This window comes from Oncorhynchus kisutch, linkage group LG11 (genome assembly GCF_002021735.2).
Source record: "Oncorhynchus kisutch isolate 150728-3 linkage group LG11, Okis_V2, whole genome shotgun sequence".
In the NCBI taxonomy this organism is placed as follows: domain Eukaryota; kingdom Metazoa; phylum Chordata; class Actinopteri; order Salmoniformes; family Salmonidae; genus Oncorhynchus; species Oncorhynchus kisutch.
Window position 1 is genome coordinate 36,089,408 of NC_034184.2, and position 18,820 is coordinate 36,108,227.

The 18,820-nt window shown below is 42.1% G+C and overlaps 1 protein-coding gene across 1 annotated transcript in view; it reads left to right on the plus strand.

Annotated features, from left to right (window-relative positions):
• The first annotated feature begins 6,689 nt into the window (after positions 1-6,689).
• Positions 6,690-18,820, plus strand: part of LOC109899726 (E3 ubiquitin-protein ligase NEURL1) — a 59,622-nt gene continuing 47,491 nt past the window's right edge. The window contains exons 1-3 of the mRNA XM_020495194.2: positions 6,690-7,153; positions 17,144-17,391; positions 17,890-18,211. Coding sequence (XP_020350783.1) covers positions 7,039-7,153; positions 17,144-17,391; positions 17,890-18,211 — 685 coding nt within the window. The 5' untranslated portion in view covers positions 6,690-7,038. The remainder of the gene's footprint in view (positions 7,154-17,143; positions 17,392-17,889; positions 18,212-18,820) is intronic.

Here is an 18,820-nt window from a genome sequence, read left to right on the forward strand (position 1 = left end):
AGAGGCAAGTGGAAGGTGGTGGAAAGTAAGGAACTTCTCTGTCGGCCCTGGAGGCCATTTGAAAACATGTTTTCACAAGGGCTATTAGCAGGACAATAGACATGTGGTCACAAAAACCCCTCTGACATAGGGTCCAGCACACCTCTTGATGATGACTGGGCTCGGGCCTTCACGGGCTGCTTTATATAATTACACATATTTCCATATTTTCTCATTGTGTAGCCTACAGTGATGCCTCTTGCACATCTCAGTGCAAGAGGCATCACTACAGTCCCCGGTTCGAATCCAGGCTGTATCATATCCGACCATTATTGGGAGTCCCATAGGGCGGCAAACAATTGTCCCAGCGTCAACTAGGTTTAGCTGGGGTAGGCTGTATTTCTTTTGAACTGACTTGCATGGTTAAATAAAAGGTTATATTTACATTTGAAAAACCTCATCCAGCGAGGGTATTGTTGTGTTAGCAAGGGAGGAGAATTCTCCACCAGGGCGGACTGTGAGAGGATCACGTACAAAACGCAATGATATCCTTGGGCATGCTGTAGTCTTCAAATCTGGTGGATAAATTGTCCCTCAGCTGCATAATGAAATCTTCCATCACCTCTCTGACAATGCTCCGGCCTGGTCCCTCTGACTGTCGTTTCTTCAGTGTGCTGAAGTGCAGTAGCCTTCCAGATAACAAGTCCAAATCAAACAGCTTAAGCTCCTAGTAAAGGCTTCAAATTTCTCCACCATGTCCACAACTGTTTCCCTCTTCCTTGTACCTGCAGATTTAATCCTTTCAAGTTACAGAATATGTATGCAAAAAAAAAAAAAAAAAAAAAGTGCAGCTTGCAGTTGACGATTCAATGTTTCTTTGTAGGGCCTCTATATGGGACGGGAAGGCCACAGAAGTTCTATGCTTAGATTCAGAATTAGTCAGATTGCAAATAATTCAAACAGCGATATTTTCATTGCAAATAAGACACTGGCTTGGCATTGGGAAAAGATGGAGATGAACATTCCCTGAAACTTAGATTTTCATTATCCACCTTTATTCTTGATATTTAATGAGAGCGACATTTTATCAAGCGAATTGTTCTGAACAAATGTTGACGTTAAAAAGTAGTGTAGCCTACAGCAGGCTACGAAGACCTGTTTTTCTCACCAATCAACGCACAGAGAAATAGACTAAAATAACAATTGAATAGAGACAGTGATTTTATGTGCGTAATCAGATCAAAATTATCTTATTGTCACTGAATTTATTAGGTACTAATCATGTGTGTTAAACATGTTACATTTGTAGTGTAGGCCAATTCATTGTGCTAATATTATATACTTATTATGTTCTGGCCGGCCATCATCCAATTGTTATAATAAGATTTGAAGCAATAGCCTACCTGGTGTCAACTATTTCATCACCGTTTCGCTCTGCTCTGAGACAAGCATGGGAACTGGTCCTGATAAATCAATTCGATTTTTCTTCCACTGAATCGCTGTTTGAGTATTGGTTAGCCTACAATTAGGGTGTGGAAATGGTCACATTGTACAACGCCATATTTTCCTAATGGAAATGCTAAGGGTTTCCTTTTTCATGGAATTGAAACACCATAATATTAATCAAATTAATTAAGCTACATTTTAAAATCAATACTCATACTATGTTCTCACAAAAAAAGAATTCTCTAGTATAGCCAATATTGAAGACTGTCAAATGATTCTCGAACTGCCCTTTGGTGGTCAAACTAGCACTAACTAGCATTAATGGCAACAATGGCTGACAAATAACGTGCCATACATTTTTGCAGCAGCCCACATGGTGGGCAGTAGGACACATTTTAAAGGAAGAACCACTGTATGAGATGAGTAATGCAAGATATGTAAAAATTAAAGTGATTAGAGTTCCATTTATTAAAGTGGCCAGTGATTTCAAATCTAATTTGCAGGAAAACACATAAAATGCACACTGCACATGGACAGAGATGGAAATATCCATTAGAAATTTAGAAATAGGGGATTTCTATAGAAGCAATAACTATCATGGGTTGCTAGTATGACTAGGATAATGCATTTGGCTGCTAGAAAATGAATGTTTACTTGAAAACAAATAGAACAGGAAAGCGCATATGAAAAAGTCATTATAAAATAACTGCCTCCACGTTTCTATGGTGGGATTTTGGTTATTGGCTACTTTGAAGCAAGGTAAAAACAAGCCTCATAATATGAAGTCCAGGTTTCAAACAATTAAGGAACAGAAAAAAATATAGGGATGCTAATGATATGCCAAACCCTCTTCTGGTAGATGAAATGCTTCTTCTGCTATGGTATTATGGCAGTGCCCAAACATACGTTAGAGGTGCATGCCACCACCTACTGTGTGTCAGCCTACGGTTCTGGAGTGTGAATTTATTACACTTTGTAACAAAAAGGGGAGGGGAAAAAGGACTGTGAAAAGAGATGAATGCCCTAACAACTAACCCTACACCCATTAAAAGCTCACCACTGTTCAACTACTTTGGCCCCATCTGATCCTAGGTCAGCCCGGCAGCCTGGGAGGACAGGACACTATCGCTCAACACACATTGTAACTCTTCTGCAGTAAAATTTCATACAGCCAAGTATTTCTTTGCAGCTGCCACTATAACATCTATTTTCTGTGATTTTACATTCCATTTCTGCGGTACAGTTGATTTCTATGGCTATGAATGCAAATAACGCAAGTTATCCTGGCCAACCTCAACCTGCCTTTTTCCTCACTGGACATTTCTGATCTCCCGCACCATGAATTAACAAATCTTTTTCCAGCGATACTACACATTCCTTTGTCTCATGTCCTCCTGCACACTTCTCACATACAGGAATCTCCTTCCTACACACTGCTGTTTGTCATAAAATTGGACATGTACGGCACAAGAGTATACCCACTTCTTCAGGCACCACTACACCCCACTGGTAATGTCATAAGTATTATTCCAGGCTAGTTTTAAGGGTATCTATTCAATTATCTTCGAGGTTGTTTTTGAAATCCATACGTTTTGTTGACTGATTCAGTGCATTTCGAAAGCGTGCCTAAACTGCATGCAGTGCAGATACATTTATTCCACTCCAGGCCATGTTGTCCTACATGTTTACAATGCTCATCCTATGATCAGAAAATGCCCAATCATATTTTCAAAGTCAAGTGATCAGGTGGCCTGTCAGCTATCACACTGTGTTAACAATAAATGTCATCGCCACAGGGGTCTCCATCCCACATGAAAACATCCTCCAAGTGCACTGTGATTCTCTTTTTATTTCAATTCCTGAACCAAGAGTGTTTTTTTTTTATGTTCTAATAAATAAACTGCACAATCCATCAGAGCTCAAGCAAACATATTGTCAAGTAAAGACTGGATACATTTCTCTTGATTTCCATTCTGTCATTGTGCTTTGGATGACTACTGACAACAACAGTTGACAACAACTGGGTCGGCAGAAATGGCTAAAGATATGCTGTTTCTGACAAACTCGCCTGTCAGTCAAACACATGTCTAATTAACCAGTAGGTCTTCAACCAGTGCATTAATACCACCGCTGGTGCTAGCCAAGCTATGTACAGTATCTGAAGGCTGGCTTGTTACATGCATTATGTAATGGCTGAGGTGACAAAGAAAAGTCAGAGATGTGCCCATTGAGAGCCGGGGCTGTGATGATGTCAACTTGGCATGGTTGGACCCAGACACTGCAGAGCAGACCTACACTGTAATAAGTGGCTGACTTTCTTTGTCAAATAACCAACAAATCAATCCCATTTTCTTTGGGAAAAATGGTAACCAGTGCTCATCACTCCTACATTTAATGATTCAAGTCTACAAAAGCATGCGTGTGCAGCCTACCTGACTTTATTACTGGTGTTCACAACAAAACACAATCATTTTCTTCAGCTCCAGCCCGCAGCTAGCGGTCTATGGGCATCGTAGTTGCTATACAGTCAAACCTGTCAAAATGCAGTGTTAAAAATGGGCTCACGAGCATAATAAATCCCAAAGTTGTGCACCATTTTTAGTAACAACATTTGTTCAGTCTGGATCATTTCTACTAGGCTACATATAGCTTAGCCTGGTATATACCTGACACAGTGAAAGTGCAACCCGAATCAGAGCTTGTTCGGAAGGCCTTTTTCTATCTATCTATACACACACACACACACACACATACATACATACATACACACATACATACATACTATGATTGAATAAAATAAACTATATGTAGGCTATTGAGTTTGTTTGATGCTTTCAGCACTGGGATTAAAAATTAACCCACACTAATTATTAGAGGGAGCCAGAGATCAGTATAGCCTAACAAGAAAAATAAAAAAGTTCCCGAACCTCCAACTGCCCGCTGGTCTTCGCAGATTCTGCTACTATGCTCCTGAAGTTGCCGGTAATAGTCTACACCAGCGATCGGCAACCTTTTCCATTTAAAGTGCCAAGGTATCATACCATTTCTACTGATCTGCGTGCCAGTTATGATTTTCATTAGTACATTTTAGTGGAACAGTTTAATTTATAATAGAGTCTACATATCTCAAAATCAATGCCATGTGGTTCATCAAAATATCTAAATGAAAGTGATACAAATCTAAAAGTAACTTATATTGCCATTGCCAATATGAAAAGATAGCCTACATAAACCAACAAATAAAAAGACTGCAGCCTGCAGGTAGAACATATACTGATAATAAATATCCTATAAATCACATTGGCTAAGCACTATTAACTTGGTCCAACCCGATCATGCCAGCAATCTTGCAACATTGTATAATATTCTGGGCCCTCCGGAGTTTCCCACACCAGTGAGCTCCGGGCAGACAGCTGTATACTATTTGCCCAGGGGATAAGAAGTAGTCAGTCAGGCTTAATTTATGACTTTTTTTCTCCCTTTCATGCTGTGGTTATTGAAAGTGAAAGAGCTGGAAATAGTTTTCAAATAGGCAATATTGAGGAACTATTGTCATTCTCGATGGATGTAAAAACAGATATTGTTTACTTACTGTTTGAGGCAAAGAACGAGTAGCTTGACGAGCTACACAGTGTTGCTGATTTAAGACAGAAATAGTATCAGCTCCCCAAATAGGTACATTTACAGGCCTACATTTGCACGCAGGCCAGGTAGCCTAGGCCTACTTTTATGCGTAATCAGGTGCTTGTCCTTACTCAAATTGACAGGAGCACTCCAAACAAAAGACAATTAATAAATTAACAACTCGTAAATGGAAAGAAATGGGAAAAAAAGTGTAGCCTAGGTTGTGCGCTCTGTAAACAACGTTTCCATTCCTACAATGACAACGGTAAGACTGTAATAATAATAAATATATTGAATGCATTAACTGAAATGACCGTAACCAAACAAACATTGTATATTAGGAATTAACAGTAAATGTGATACTGGTGTGCCATCCCCGCGGCCTCCACAATGAATTAGTCCACTGAGACAGGCGTGAATCAGAAGGGTGTCTCGTGTGCCATACATTTGTTTTATATATTTGCCACTGCTCCAATAAAAAAAGTATTGGTCGACCAACAGCCTATCAATCAACCAGTCGACTAAATGGGGTCAGCCCTATTAACACCTGATGCAGGTTTATATTTACACTGTTCATAAACACATCAATGTCTTCATTAGATCAACCTAAAAATGTAGGCTGCGCGAGGCAATTGACATGCATTGTGGCTGGTTTTATCCATTCAACTTGTGCAGTAGCCCAACCAGTCGCAAGATGGCGGTATTATTCCTTTTACTTCGTCTTACGTCCGACTTTAATGTGCACAGCCGGGTATACACTCGTGTACACCTTGGACTGGCTCTTACATGAAACATCCTCCATTCAGGCTGAAAATGCTTCAGTTTCCTCCTCAACTCGATTGAATGGCTCGTTGGTGAAAAAAAACTGGCAAAATACGTGTACTGTCTTAATAAAACACAATTTTCTACCACCATGCCAGGGGTAAGCAACAGTCACGCACCATCCGGAAGTTGTCTGAAAATCCGAAAATGGGGGTGGAAAAATTGTATTTTATTAACAGTATGAATATTTTGGCAGTTGTTTCCACAGAGGAGCCATTAAATCGAGCTAAGGAGGAAACTGACGCATTCGCAGCCTGAAGGAACGACACACTGGCCACATGCATCAGTTCAATGTTTAGATTTAAATTTGGTTAAGTTGTCAAATAACGTGAATTCAAGGTGAAATAAAAAACAAATGACCATGTCATCGCATTTAGGTGAAAATAATACGAAATTCCAATGTGTTGATTACTTTTTGCAAATCCATTCAGTTTTCCACGGTAATTCAACGTCATCACCTTGATTACCTGTACTGGCATCCACCTCTATATATATTTTTTTTTACTGCTGCTCTTTAATTACTTGTTACTTTTATCTCTTATTCTTATCCGTATTTTTTTAAACTCCACTGTTGGTGAGGGGCTCGTAAGTAAGCATTTCACTGTAAAGTCTACCTGTTGCATTCGGCGCATGTGACTAATACAATTTGATTAGATTATTTTGGTTGAAGTGACGTTGAAACAACTCAACCAGTTTTTGCGCAGTGGGTATGATTTATGATGCCGGCCAATGGGGGACAGGAGTGTATTGCTGGCTATGCACATTAGTCAGCCGTAAAATGACAAAATAATAATAGGGCCATCTTGCGGCCGTTTGGGCTAATTGCGCGGTAGATAAAAGTAACTTGGCGGAGTTTTTCTGCATTTTCCAAAGCTGTGTAGGTCATCCATATTTCTTAGGCTGTTTCCTTCCTCTCAATGCATAACTTGTTTTTGGTCGGGCTAGGTTTGTTCATACGGTCATTTTTCGCGGACCTCAAAAGGAGTTGGAATTCTCCTTCGTTGAAGATATCGATAGCGCTAATTACTGAAGATGTGATTCTACGCTGCGGTGCTGCTATTGTATCCGATGTGAATCGGCTGGGACAGCCACTACTCTCACCGAGGGTTAAGTGTTAGGACTTCTTTGAACCGGAGAGAACGAAATCGTGAATTATCATATTATGTTATGTTGACAGCCAAGGAGCGCATGCCTCTGAATATTTTGTCTAACAAACCCAGAGAAGAGGAACTTGCCTTGTATTTAAACATGGGAGGTCAGATAACAAGAAATACCTTGTACGGTAAGGAGATTTTACATTTGAGGTGGAGGAATTTTCGACTATAGATTGCATATATTTAGTAATCAAATCGTTGTTGATGTCAGAGGCTACAACGAAAACCTTGTAGCAGAAATGGCAAATCGAGGATGATTATATATTGAAAGTTAAGGGTCAGTAATGCACACATTTGGAGAGTCTGCAAGAAAATGTGTGTAAGTTATGAATACTCAAGCTATGACTTCATGTGTAAATTGTATGTAAAAATGCATGCAAACGTTATCACACTTATAGCAATGCAATATTTTGTTAGCGCAGAAACGTGCATGTAGTCTAGATCAAGAATGAACTTCGTATTTGCAATTTGGCTGATGGTATTTATACTTTCGGGAATAACACTCGACTTTGTTTCCCCATTAGGCCTACTAGCTCTGACAGATAGCTACATACTTCTAGAAGAAAATGTACTTACTATGACTGTGGTTGTCCCTAGCTATCTTAAAATGAATGCACTAAATGTAAATCGCTCTGGATAAGTGTCTAAATGACAGATGTACATTATCTTTGGTTGACAAGTTGTAATTATATAGCAACTGCCCCTTAAAACCAACTTCTCATTTGGAAAACAGCCTATGTGGCATAGATGAGTCAAACATTTATTCTACCGATACATTTACTGCGAAGCGTAAATAGGGTAATTTGGTCGTTTTGAGACTTGTTTGTGACCGCATCACAACGTAAATGAAGGGTGTTCTTTTTTTAAAAATGTGCCTATAGCTGGCAGCACACAATGAATAATACATTCGGAGTGCAGCTGCACGTGATCTGATCATATTGCCTGTGTTACATTTGGGTTGACTTGGAATATCCCCATGGGGATAGTTAGGGACCATCGCCTTGACTTCAAACTAACTAAAATTGTGTGTGTATGTACATCAATTGAAATAAATTAGGCCCTAATCTATTGATTTCACATGACTGGGCAGGGGTGCAGTCATGTGTAGGCCTTGAAGCGCATAGGCACATTTTGTCTCCAGCTCAAGGTGCACCTGTGTAATGATCAGCTTTTTTATCTGCCACACCTGCCAGGTGGATGGAATATCTTGGCAAAGGAGAAATGCTCACTACCAGATATGTAAACAAATGTGTACAACATTTGAGTAAAATAAGGTTTTTGTGCATATGGGAAATGTCAGCAATCTTATTTCAACTCATTAAACATGGGACCAACACTTGTTGCGTTTCTGTTTATGTTCAGTGTATGAATATTGAAAGAATTTAATGAGATTCAAAGGTGTACAACATGAAAATATTATCTAATTTATATTGCTTAATTTATTGACAGTCTCTAACTATCCCCCAAAAAAGTTCGCAGAAACATGTCAAACGATGTATATAATCAATCCGTAGGATGTTTTTATCATACATCTTCAATAATATTCCAACCGGACAATTCCGTTGTCATTAGAAAGGAAAGAGAATGAGCGTCACACTCACGGCCACATGACTAAACTAAAGGCTTTCAGCCTGACCACTTGTTGAAACAGCTCTTATTCGATCCCCTTTCACAATAAAAGCCTGAAACAACTTTTAAAGACTGTTGACATCTACTGGAAGCCTTATGAAGTGCAATCTGACCCCATAGACACAGGATATTGGATAGGCAATCACTTTTGAGAACTTTTTTTTCCTGAGTTTTTTGCCTATCATATGAGTTCTGTTATACTCAGACATTATTTTAACAGTTTTGGAAACTTTTGAGTGTTTTCTATCCAAATCTATATGCATATCCTAGCTTCTGGGCCTGAGTAACAGGCAATTTACTCTAGGCACGCTTTTCATCCAAACTTCCCAATGCTGCCCCCTATTCCAATGAAGTTAAAACCGCTCACACTTGTTTTTAAGGACACATCTCAGATATTGCTACCCCTCCCACCTCAGCACAAGCGAGCTGATGATAGACAGGTAAATTGCCGAACCTGGTATTAGGGCTGGGAAATGCCAGTGCGCCAGTTTTTACATTGATACTTGCGCTACCTTAGCACCAGCTGAATGTAAAGCCCATAATTTGACATTAAATACAATATGGTTAATTGATTTGTTCTGACTTAATTTAAGATCATTGTTGTATATAGAGAACAATTCAACATTGTTAAAGTAGCCCAGGGATAGACATTTGAATTAGGCTTAGGCTGTATACTGTATACCGGGGTATGTGGAAAAAGCCACGGAATGGTTTTTCAATACCATCGATACCATTAACTATTAATTTTTTAATATTTGTCACTACTTTAAGTAAATACCTGCAGTCAATTTGTACAATACGTTCACATTATTATGAATTGTATGGTAGTTTGTTTACAAGCACACAATGAGAGTCACTCACTGTTGTGCAGCATGCGCCAGGGTGATCTAATTACAGTATGTAATTCACAACTAGATAACTGTCTAAATGCTCTGCAGCTGTGCATTTGGTTTGCTAATCTAGTAGCTATCTAGCTAAGTGGTTAGCTTCTTCCAAAATCAAGCATTTGCTTGGTAACAGCAGAGAATCTCCTTCTGGATCAAGAGCCTTGCGGGCTAATATTTGTTTTGTGCGTGCAGCAAACTGTGAGTAGCATTTTTGAGTTGCTTGTATAGTTTAGGTCAAACTGTACAAAATGTTTGCAATGCACTCGTTAGCATTCTCTATGGGATTTTACATGTACTTGTTAGCATTGCTAACCTTCGGATTACAGTTTGAAAACGGCACCCCTTTTGTCCAGTGCAAGTATTACCGAAATATCCTGGTATGGCACAAGTTTGGTATGAAGGTATGCCAAGCTGCATACTGCCCAAGCATAATTTGAATACCTCAAGGCACAAGTGTATACTTTAACAAATAAGCATCATATGACAGTTCAGCCCAAACAATTCATTGGAGTTCTATTGGCAGCCACAACCTAAAAGAGTTTCACAAATAAACAAACTCTGTAAAAGCACATTTGGTTAATTTCCTGATAAAATGTCCTCTTCAAATTATGCGATATTTACATTCATGGATCAGGATACGGGAGTGCTTACCCACCGCACAATATTTCTGCTTTGAAATTGAAGCAGCTGCAAATAGCCTGTGGTCTTAAATGCCTCATGATGCTCTGTTGCCAATATTAACACAGGAGGTTGCTGAGGGAAGGAAGGCTCATAATACTGTTTGAAATGGTGTGAATGGAACCATGTTTGATGTGTAAGATACCATTCAATTTATTCCGTTCCAGCCATTACTTTGAGCCCGTCGTCCCCAATTTAATGTGCCACCGGCTGCCTGTGCTGCCTAATTGATTTGTTTCTTGGGTAGTCTGAAAAGCTCTTGACCCCTAGAAGATATGAGCTGATGAGCCCTTAGGGACTTTCTGTTCCTAAGGGCATGTCTAGATTAGGCTATGGACACACACACACACACGTTCACACACGCGTATCTTTTATTAGGCATGCAAACATTCTCTATTTGTTGATCCTTAGACATTTTGCTTTTCAGTTTAGTGTTGACCTGCTCCCTCACAATTACTAATTAATACTGTCTGTAGGTTGGTAAAGGACTGCTACCTGTGACTGATATGATAATTTGACAATCATCTAAATGAAAGTCAAAAAAGAACATGAGCTACATATGCCTCATTCCCACAAATTTGTCTGAAAAATGCATTATTTGGGATGACCTAACCAGAAATATCACCATGATAACTCGGTGTCCTTGGCATTGTTGTAATGATTTGATGAGAGATGGGGGGGGTTAACCAATGGGAGTAGCCTAACTGTTGATTTAGCGCTTAGTGTTTTACAAAATGCCAGATGTAAGAAGTAGATTGCAGCTGCATTGAAGGATATATGTGTCAGAGCCGTTTATTACCCATGATGCATTCTTTAATTTACTACAAGTCAGATACGCCCCGCAGTAGCTTTGTAGTAGTTTTTCATTCCCTGTTATACACATTTGTGTTTCTGCTTGTTCAGGGAAATGTATACAATATGTTTTGGGGATTTCTATTTGCTGCTTCCTCTAACATGTCCAAAGCTTTGAATAGCACATTGAATGGCAATCCTATTTTCTTGCTCTTAGTCATTGACTTTGTTTTTCCTGATGACTGCCTGCAACATGTTCATAAAGACAGTCATTCATGCAGCCTTCATGCAATCAATTTAACATTAGGCACATCCAGAGATGTTGGGTTACACATAAAGCTAACTGCTAGTCAGAGCATGCGCAGACCAGCTGGCCGGTGTGTTTACGGACATATTCAACCAATCCCTATACCAGTCTGCTGTTCCCACATGCTTCAAGAGGGCCACCATTGTTCCTGTTCCCAAGAAAGCTAAGGTAACATCCGTCATCATGAAGTGCTTTGAGAGACTAGTCAAGGACCATATCACCTCCACCCTACCTGACACCCTTGACCCACTCCAATTTGCTTACCGCCCAAATAGGTCCACAGACGATGCAATCTCAACCACACTGCACACTGCCCTAACCCATCTGGACAAGAGGAATACCTATGTGAGAACGCTGTTCATTGACTACAGCTCAGCATTTAACACCATAGTACCCTCCAAACCTGTCATCAAGCTTGAGACCCTGGGTCTCGACCCCGCCCTGTGCAACTGGGTACTGGACTTCCTGACGGGCCGCCCCCAGGTGGTGAGGGTAGGCAACAACATCTCCTCCCCGCTGATCCTCAACACTGGGGCCCCACAAGTGTGCGTTCTGAGCCCTCTCCTGTACTCCCTGTTCACCCACGACTGCGTGGCCACGCACGCCTCCAACTCAATCATCAAGTTTGCGGACGACACAACAGTGGTAGGCTTGATTACCAACAACGACGAGACGGCCTACAGGGAGGAGGTGAGGGCCCTCTGAGTGTGGTGTCAGGAAAATAACCTCACACTCAACGTCAACAAAACTAAGGAGATGATTGTGGACTTCAGGAAACAGCAGAGGGAACACCCCCCCCCCCCCCCCCCCCATCCACATCGATGGAACAGTAGTGGAGAGGGTAGCAAGTTTTAAGTTCCTCGGCATACACATCACAGACAAACTGAATTGGTCCACTCACACAGACAGCATCGTGAAGAAGGCGCAGCAGCGCCTCTTCAACCTCAGGAGGCTGAAGAAATTCGGCTTGTCACCAAAAGCACTCACAAACTTCTACAGATGCACAATCGAGAGCATCCTGGCGGGCTGTATCACCGCCTGGTATGGCAACTGCACCGCCCTCAACCGTAAGGCTCTCCAGAGGGTAGTGAGGTCTGCACAACGCATCACCGGGGGCAAACTACCTGCCCTCCAGGACACCTACACCACCCGATGCTACAGGAAGGCCATAAAGATCATCAAGGACATCAACCACCCGAGCCACTGCCTGTTCACCCCGCTGTCATCCAGAAGGCGAGGTCAGTACAGGTGCATCAAAGCTGGGACCGAGAGACTGAAAAACAGCTTCTATCTCAAGGCCATCAGACTGTTAAACAGCCACCACTAACATTGAGTGGCTACTGCCAACACACTGTCAATGCCACTGACTCTACTCCAGCCACTTTAATCATTGGAATTGACGGGAAATGATGTAAATATATCGCTAGCCACTTTAAACAATGCTACCTTATATAATGTTACTTGCCCTACATTATTCATCTCATATGCATACGTAGATACTGTACTCTATATCATCGACTGCATCCTTATGTAATACATGTATCACTAGCCACTTTAACTATGCCACTTTGTTTACATACTCATCTCATATGTTATACTGTACTCGATATCATCTACTGTATCTTGCCTATGCTGCTCTGTACCATCACTCATTCATATATCCTTATGTACATATTCTTTATCCCCTTACACTCTGTATAAGACAGTAGTTTTTTTTGGGAATTGTTAGTTAGATTACTTGTTCGTTATTACTGCATTGTCGGAACTAGAAGCACAAGCATTTCGCTACACTCGCAATAACATCTGCTAACCATGTGTATGTGACAAATAAATTTGATTTGATTTGGTCATCCTCATCATCACTACTGTGTCGCTTTCACCATCTCTCTGAGTATTTTAGCAGTCTTACGGTTCATCACCAAAGTTAATATCCTGGCTACCTATTCTTGTTAACTACCTTCTCAAGGGCCTTTGGAATCATGCATTTCACATTCATTAATGACTCATTAATTTCCTCCCACTTGTAACTATTGTAGGATGAAAACGTAACATCATGACTATAACTTACTGTTCACTGAAAGAGGGAAACGAGGTGCAACATACTTGGTTTAAGGATCTACAATCACTCCTTACAAGGCCAATTAAATTTGCACCTTGCTGGAAGCCCCACCTTCCGCAGGTGATAAGCATGAGGCTCTGATTAATTCCTTCATTTTAATACCGATCACAGGAACGGGCAGGGGCTAAACAGGTGTTGTACCTCGTTTCCCTCTTTCAGGGAACAGTAGTTATAGTCATAACGTTACCTTCCAGTCAGTCAACTTTGGTACAACATACTATTTCCCCATGGTATCACGCCCTAAGCCGACCCACAACGAATACTAAATGAAATGGCCCATGGCAGACCACCCAGACCTGACCCTGCAAGATTGTGGAGGTCTGGGTATTACACACAAGGTGCACTGCCTAGTGAATTTCTCCTGTTCCAGCTGGAGAGACACTGCTAAGAGTGCCTGCCACGAGCTGGATTAGCAGAGGGATGCATCTTTCATGATCATCCTGCGGGGTACAACTGACACCATGGGAGCCTCCTGACAATAGGGGGTCTCACCCCTTGGCCAGGGTCTGTAGGCTCAACAGAGACATTCGACATGACCGATTAGGTCATTCAGTGCTGGAAAGGCACTTCTATCACAGAAGTCATCATCCCCTGTAGGCGTGGGCACTGGTGAAAACACACTGCGTGACACAGATGAAATTGGGTTAATCAGAGGCAGAACCTGGACACCCCTATGGGGATAGAAAAGCGTGATTCACTGACTCGAGACCCAGAAACGGAATGTTCTGAGATGGAGTCGGAAAAGTTTTTTTTCAGTTTCCTATGAAGCCTTCAGACTGAGTATGGGACACCAGCATGTATGTTTGTAACACTGCTTGCCACCAGCCTGTTGACTGTAATAGCCGGTGGCTCGTGAGCATTCTGAATTCATAGACTGAGATGCTTACTAGGGGACACAAGTTTTGAGCGGGGCGTAAAGTCCTGACCCATTTCCAGATCCAGGAAATGCCAGCTGTACCAGCCGTCCTGTATCTGACATAGAAACCACTCGGATTGCCTGCGTCTGGAGACTGGAGTATATTCCCCCTCTCAAAACGGGCACTGAGGCCTTGAACAGTCAGTGTGATGACGTCGTAGAAGCATGGGGGACGCGCAACAAATTTCAGATGGTACCCCGACATCACTATGCGCATGATCCAGAGCAACACTGCGCCTGTGTGCCATTTGGTTAGAGCAGTCAAGTGCCATCTGAAGGGGTGCCACATTGTGTACTGGGAGAGATTTGGTTATTTTTCCCTTTAAATCACTCTCTAGCACCATGTGTCTGAATGTGGAGAAGGGACACTTCATTGATCCCACATGTGGAAGACAACACTTCTGACACCCGTAAATACTGTGGAACTTTGGGTTGACACAACTGTGTTTATGCACCAAAGTTTGCCTGAAGCCTGGTCTAAGCTGGGTTCGGGGGCTCTGGCAATCAGTGATGAACTCTGATTGGCAGTGCCTCTTGGGTTATTCTGTCACATCGAGCCTCACCCGGTTTAGGCAGTAAGATGGATCCAGTGGAAAACCTTAATTATAGCGGTTTTCATCCCCATCGGTCATAGGTACCAGTGCCACAGCACCTTTTAACCCAGCTGGAAAGGGATGGACAGCTCTGAAAAACTGACCCCCTTCTGTGGTAACAGACTGGTGATTTGCAATTTAATCCTATTCCTAGGAATGAAACCAATCGCCTATGGAATCCCATAACCTGTATCACTAAGCACCTCATAGGGACTAGTGAATTACAGGCAGGAATCAGCATGAATGCCAGTAATGACCCACCTTGACGTTGTGCCCCCTTGGGGACAGACAGTGAATCACCCAACTTATTACTCTCATCATGGAGAGATTGATATACCCCTTGAGTCCTGTGAACACAATGGAATATGAGGTAACAGATGGGGCATCAAGCTTCCAAACTTAGTTGTGCTTCTGTGAGACTGTGAAGCCTGGATGAAGCCCAATCCCTCATTTCTTATTTTATTTAACTAGGCAAGTCAGTTACAAACAATTTTCTTATTTATAATGACTGCCTACCCCGGCCAAACCCAGACAACGCTGGGCCAATTATGCGCCGCTCTATGGGACTCCCAATCACGGCCGGATGTGATTCAGCCTGCATTTGAACCAGGGACTGTAGTGACACCTCTTGCACTGAGATGCAGTGCCTTAGGCCTCTGTGCTGCTCTGGAGCCAATGGACACAGGTGGCTCTGGCAATAGCTGACGTAGCACCCGTTTGGCCGTAACCAAACGTGGGGGCACTGGCGCCACACACCGGTCACTCAGACCCGTGCTAAGGCCCCTTGCTCCTGGGGTAACCCAATCCAAGTGCTCGGAGACTGCTTCCCCATCGGAGGTTTCCTGCAAGCCCCACATTCCTCCAACTCCAGGATTTTGTAATGGGAATGGGATTGCAATAACGCTGGGGGGGGAGATATTAAGCTTCATTAGCCGGAAGTTATGCATGATAAAGCTTCTAAGCTAGGCTAAATAGCCTCTGACCACAGCATGGTCTGTTTAGAATAACCAAGCGACTTAACACTAGAAACGCATACTAAACAAATTAACTACCAAAGCAATTCACCTTTAGGAAGCTGGAATAGCCAGCAGTAGCTAGCTCACCTCTGTGAGTTAGATGCCCTACATAGCGTGGTAGCCAGGTTATGTTAGCTATCCTGGTCTCAAGTCTACATAGGACCGGATCACTGAAAAGGGACCAGGACCCTTTTGAGAAGACGCAAGCGGTGCTTAACCAAGGCAGACACATGCGGCGAGAAGATACCCACAGAACCTTGTCACCCTCTCTCCTTTGAGTAGTCTCCCATAAACGGAAACAGAGCGCACAGGAGCCTGGAGACATAAGACTCCGCTGAGGTGCAGGCACCCGGGAGAGGAAGTCGCTATCGGAAACACCAAGCCCCCTAAAGAATGCTACACTATTGTCAAGAGAACCTGTGCCGAGGACAAGTAGGAGAACAGTGCCTCACACTTATCACCTGTGGAAGGCGGGGCTCCAGCGAGGTGTGGATTTCATTGGCCTTGTCAGGCGTGATTGTAGATCCTTAAACCAAAGTCGGGAGAGTGCTACTCCCCATAGTGTGATGTACCGAAGTTGACTGACTGAAAGGGAACATCTGCCTGTTTTCCAAATGTTGACTGTTCTTGCCAGAGTATTATCATCAGTGCGAACTGCTGCTCTGTTATTTTCTCATGTAGATATATTCAAGACTCATGACCAAACCAGTGCCAAATTGGCAAGATGTGGAATAGCAAAAAATATAGGCGTTACAGGAAATTGCCTATTACAGAAATGACCTAATTTTGTATGAGTTTCTCGCAGCTGCACAATTCTTTCTGCTTACCAAGCAGCTCTTATCCTTATGTTTTTATCTAATGAGAAAATCGAGATGACTAACATAACTATATTTCATTTTGTTTGCACTCCTTGATATGATTTCTGAAAATGGAGCTTGAGTTAAATGCTTACTAAAGGAACATACACCCAGTCATCATCACAAATTGAAGAAAGGAAGTTTTGATTTGTGTGTACTGCAGATGCATTGCTATATTGACGTTGTGCATATTTATACAGTGGATGCCAGACAACAGCTGGAAATATTTAGGTTCCTATATTTTGTTCAGTAATACTTTTCTGATCTCTTAAGTAATGTTCTTAGTTATATCTACAAACTCCCCCTATGCTTCCTGCTTTTCAGATTCTCTGGGTGGCCCCTTCCCCACCACGTCTCACCGCTGCCACCATAAGCCCACCAAGAGATGTCTGCCTATCCAGCAGTGTGGAGGCAGCAGGTCCTCCTTTCCACTGCTCTTCCACCCTAGTGCCAAGGGCTCCCAGATCGTCATGGACATGGCCCAGAGGACCGTCAAGAGACAGGCCAGTTTCTGCAACGCCATCACCTTCAGCAACCGGCCCATTGCCCTGTTCGAGCAGGTCCGCCTCAAGGTATGGACAGACTGGGAGGTGGACCATGTTTTATAAGCAGAAAGTCTTTCATCTCTCTCTTTTAGTCTAACTGTTTTCCATAAATGTTTTTGTTTGTCTCTCTCACTATGTATGTTGCCTTTATTACCCTGATTCTGTGTGGGCCAAAGCAGCATAGCAAACGTTTCCACTTCACCTATCAGTCCATCTATGTCTTGAAAGTGAAAGAGCATGGGAAGCATTGCCATGTGAACCGTACTGTTATCTTACACAGTGAAATCAGTGTAAATGGAGGTTTTAAATGAGGTGAGACAAGAATAGCCAGATGATAAACAGACATGTCTATTTTTGTTGTTTACCATTTTGTTTGTCAAAGTTTTAACATATGGCCAACCAGAATGTGGAGTGATAAATCTTAGACAAACATGACTAATGGAATGGTTTTTAGGTTATTCACCAGCTTAACTCTCTTCTATCATGTTTTAAATGGTACAAACCCCTTTACCTGTTCTCCTCCAGATCACTAAGAAGCAGTGCTGCTGGAGCGGAGCCCTGCGTCTGGGCTTCACCTCCAAGGACCCATCCCGCATCAACCCAGACAACCTGCCTAAGTACGCCTGCCCAGACCTTGTCTCACAGAACGGATTCTGGGCCAAGGCCCTGCCCGAGGAGCTGTCCAACGAGGGCAACATCATCTCCTTCTGGGTGGACAAGAAGGGCCGGGTCTTCTACCGTATCATTGACTCTAGCCCCATACTGTTCTTCTGCGGGGTCCATGCCTCCGAGCCACTCTGGGCTCTCATAGACGTCTACGGCCTGACACGAGGGGTCCAGCTACTGGGTGAGTTTCACAAGGAGAAAGGACAGTGTAATGGTGGCTTATGATGCTTCTGGCCATACATTGTTCTGTTTGATTTGAGATTAGTTTACAACTCAAATTCATTTTGATGAATTTCCCATATTGATTAGTGATGGCAAGTGGTGGTTAAATGTTTAAAATGCTGCCTGGTCTGTTTAAGTGCAGTTGGTTGTTTGGTGATGTCAACTTTTTGTAATACTGCTCAACTTTTCGCATACACAATCAAATCAAAATAGTCCATTGGAAAAAAGATGGGTTGCACAGTTGTTAGCATAAAATAAACCCCACCATAGTGGAATTTGAGAACCCCCTGGGAACAGGGTTGCACATTTTGGGGAATATTCAGAGGTGGTAACTTTCTGTGGGAATATATGGGAATTAATGGAAATGTATGCAAATTAATATAGCATTTAAATGTAGATGTTTTTTGCATTGGATATATTTTATCATATGGAGACAAACCTTTTACCTTATCATAAGTAGACATAAGTGCAAATTATTAAATCCTTCCAATAGAATAATTTTTAAATAGTAACAAATTGAACTTTAATTAAATGAGTTGACTCTTCACATGGAATGATTTCACTGAAC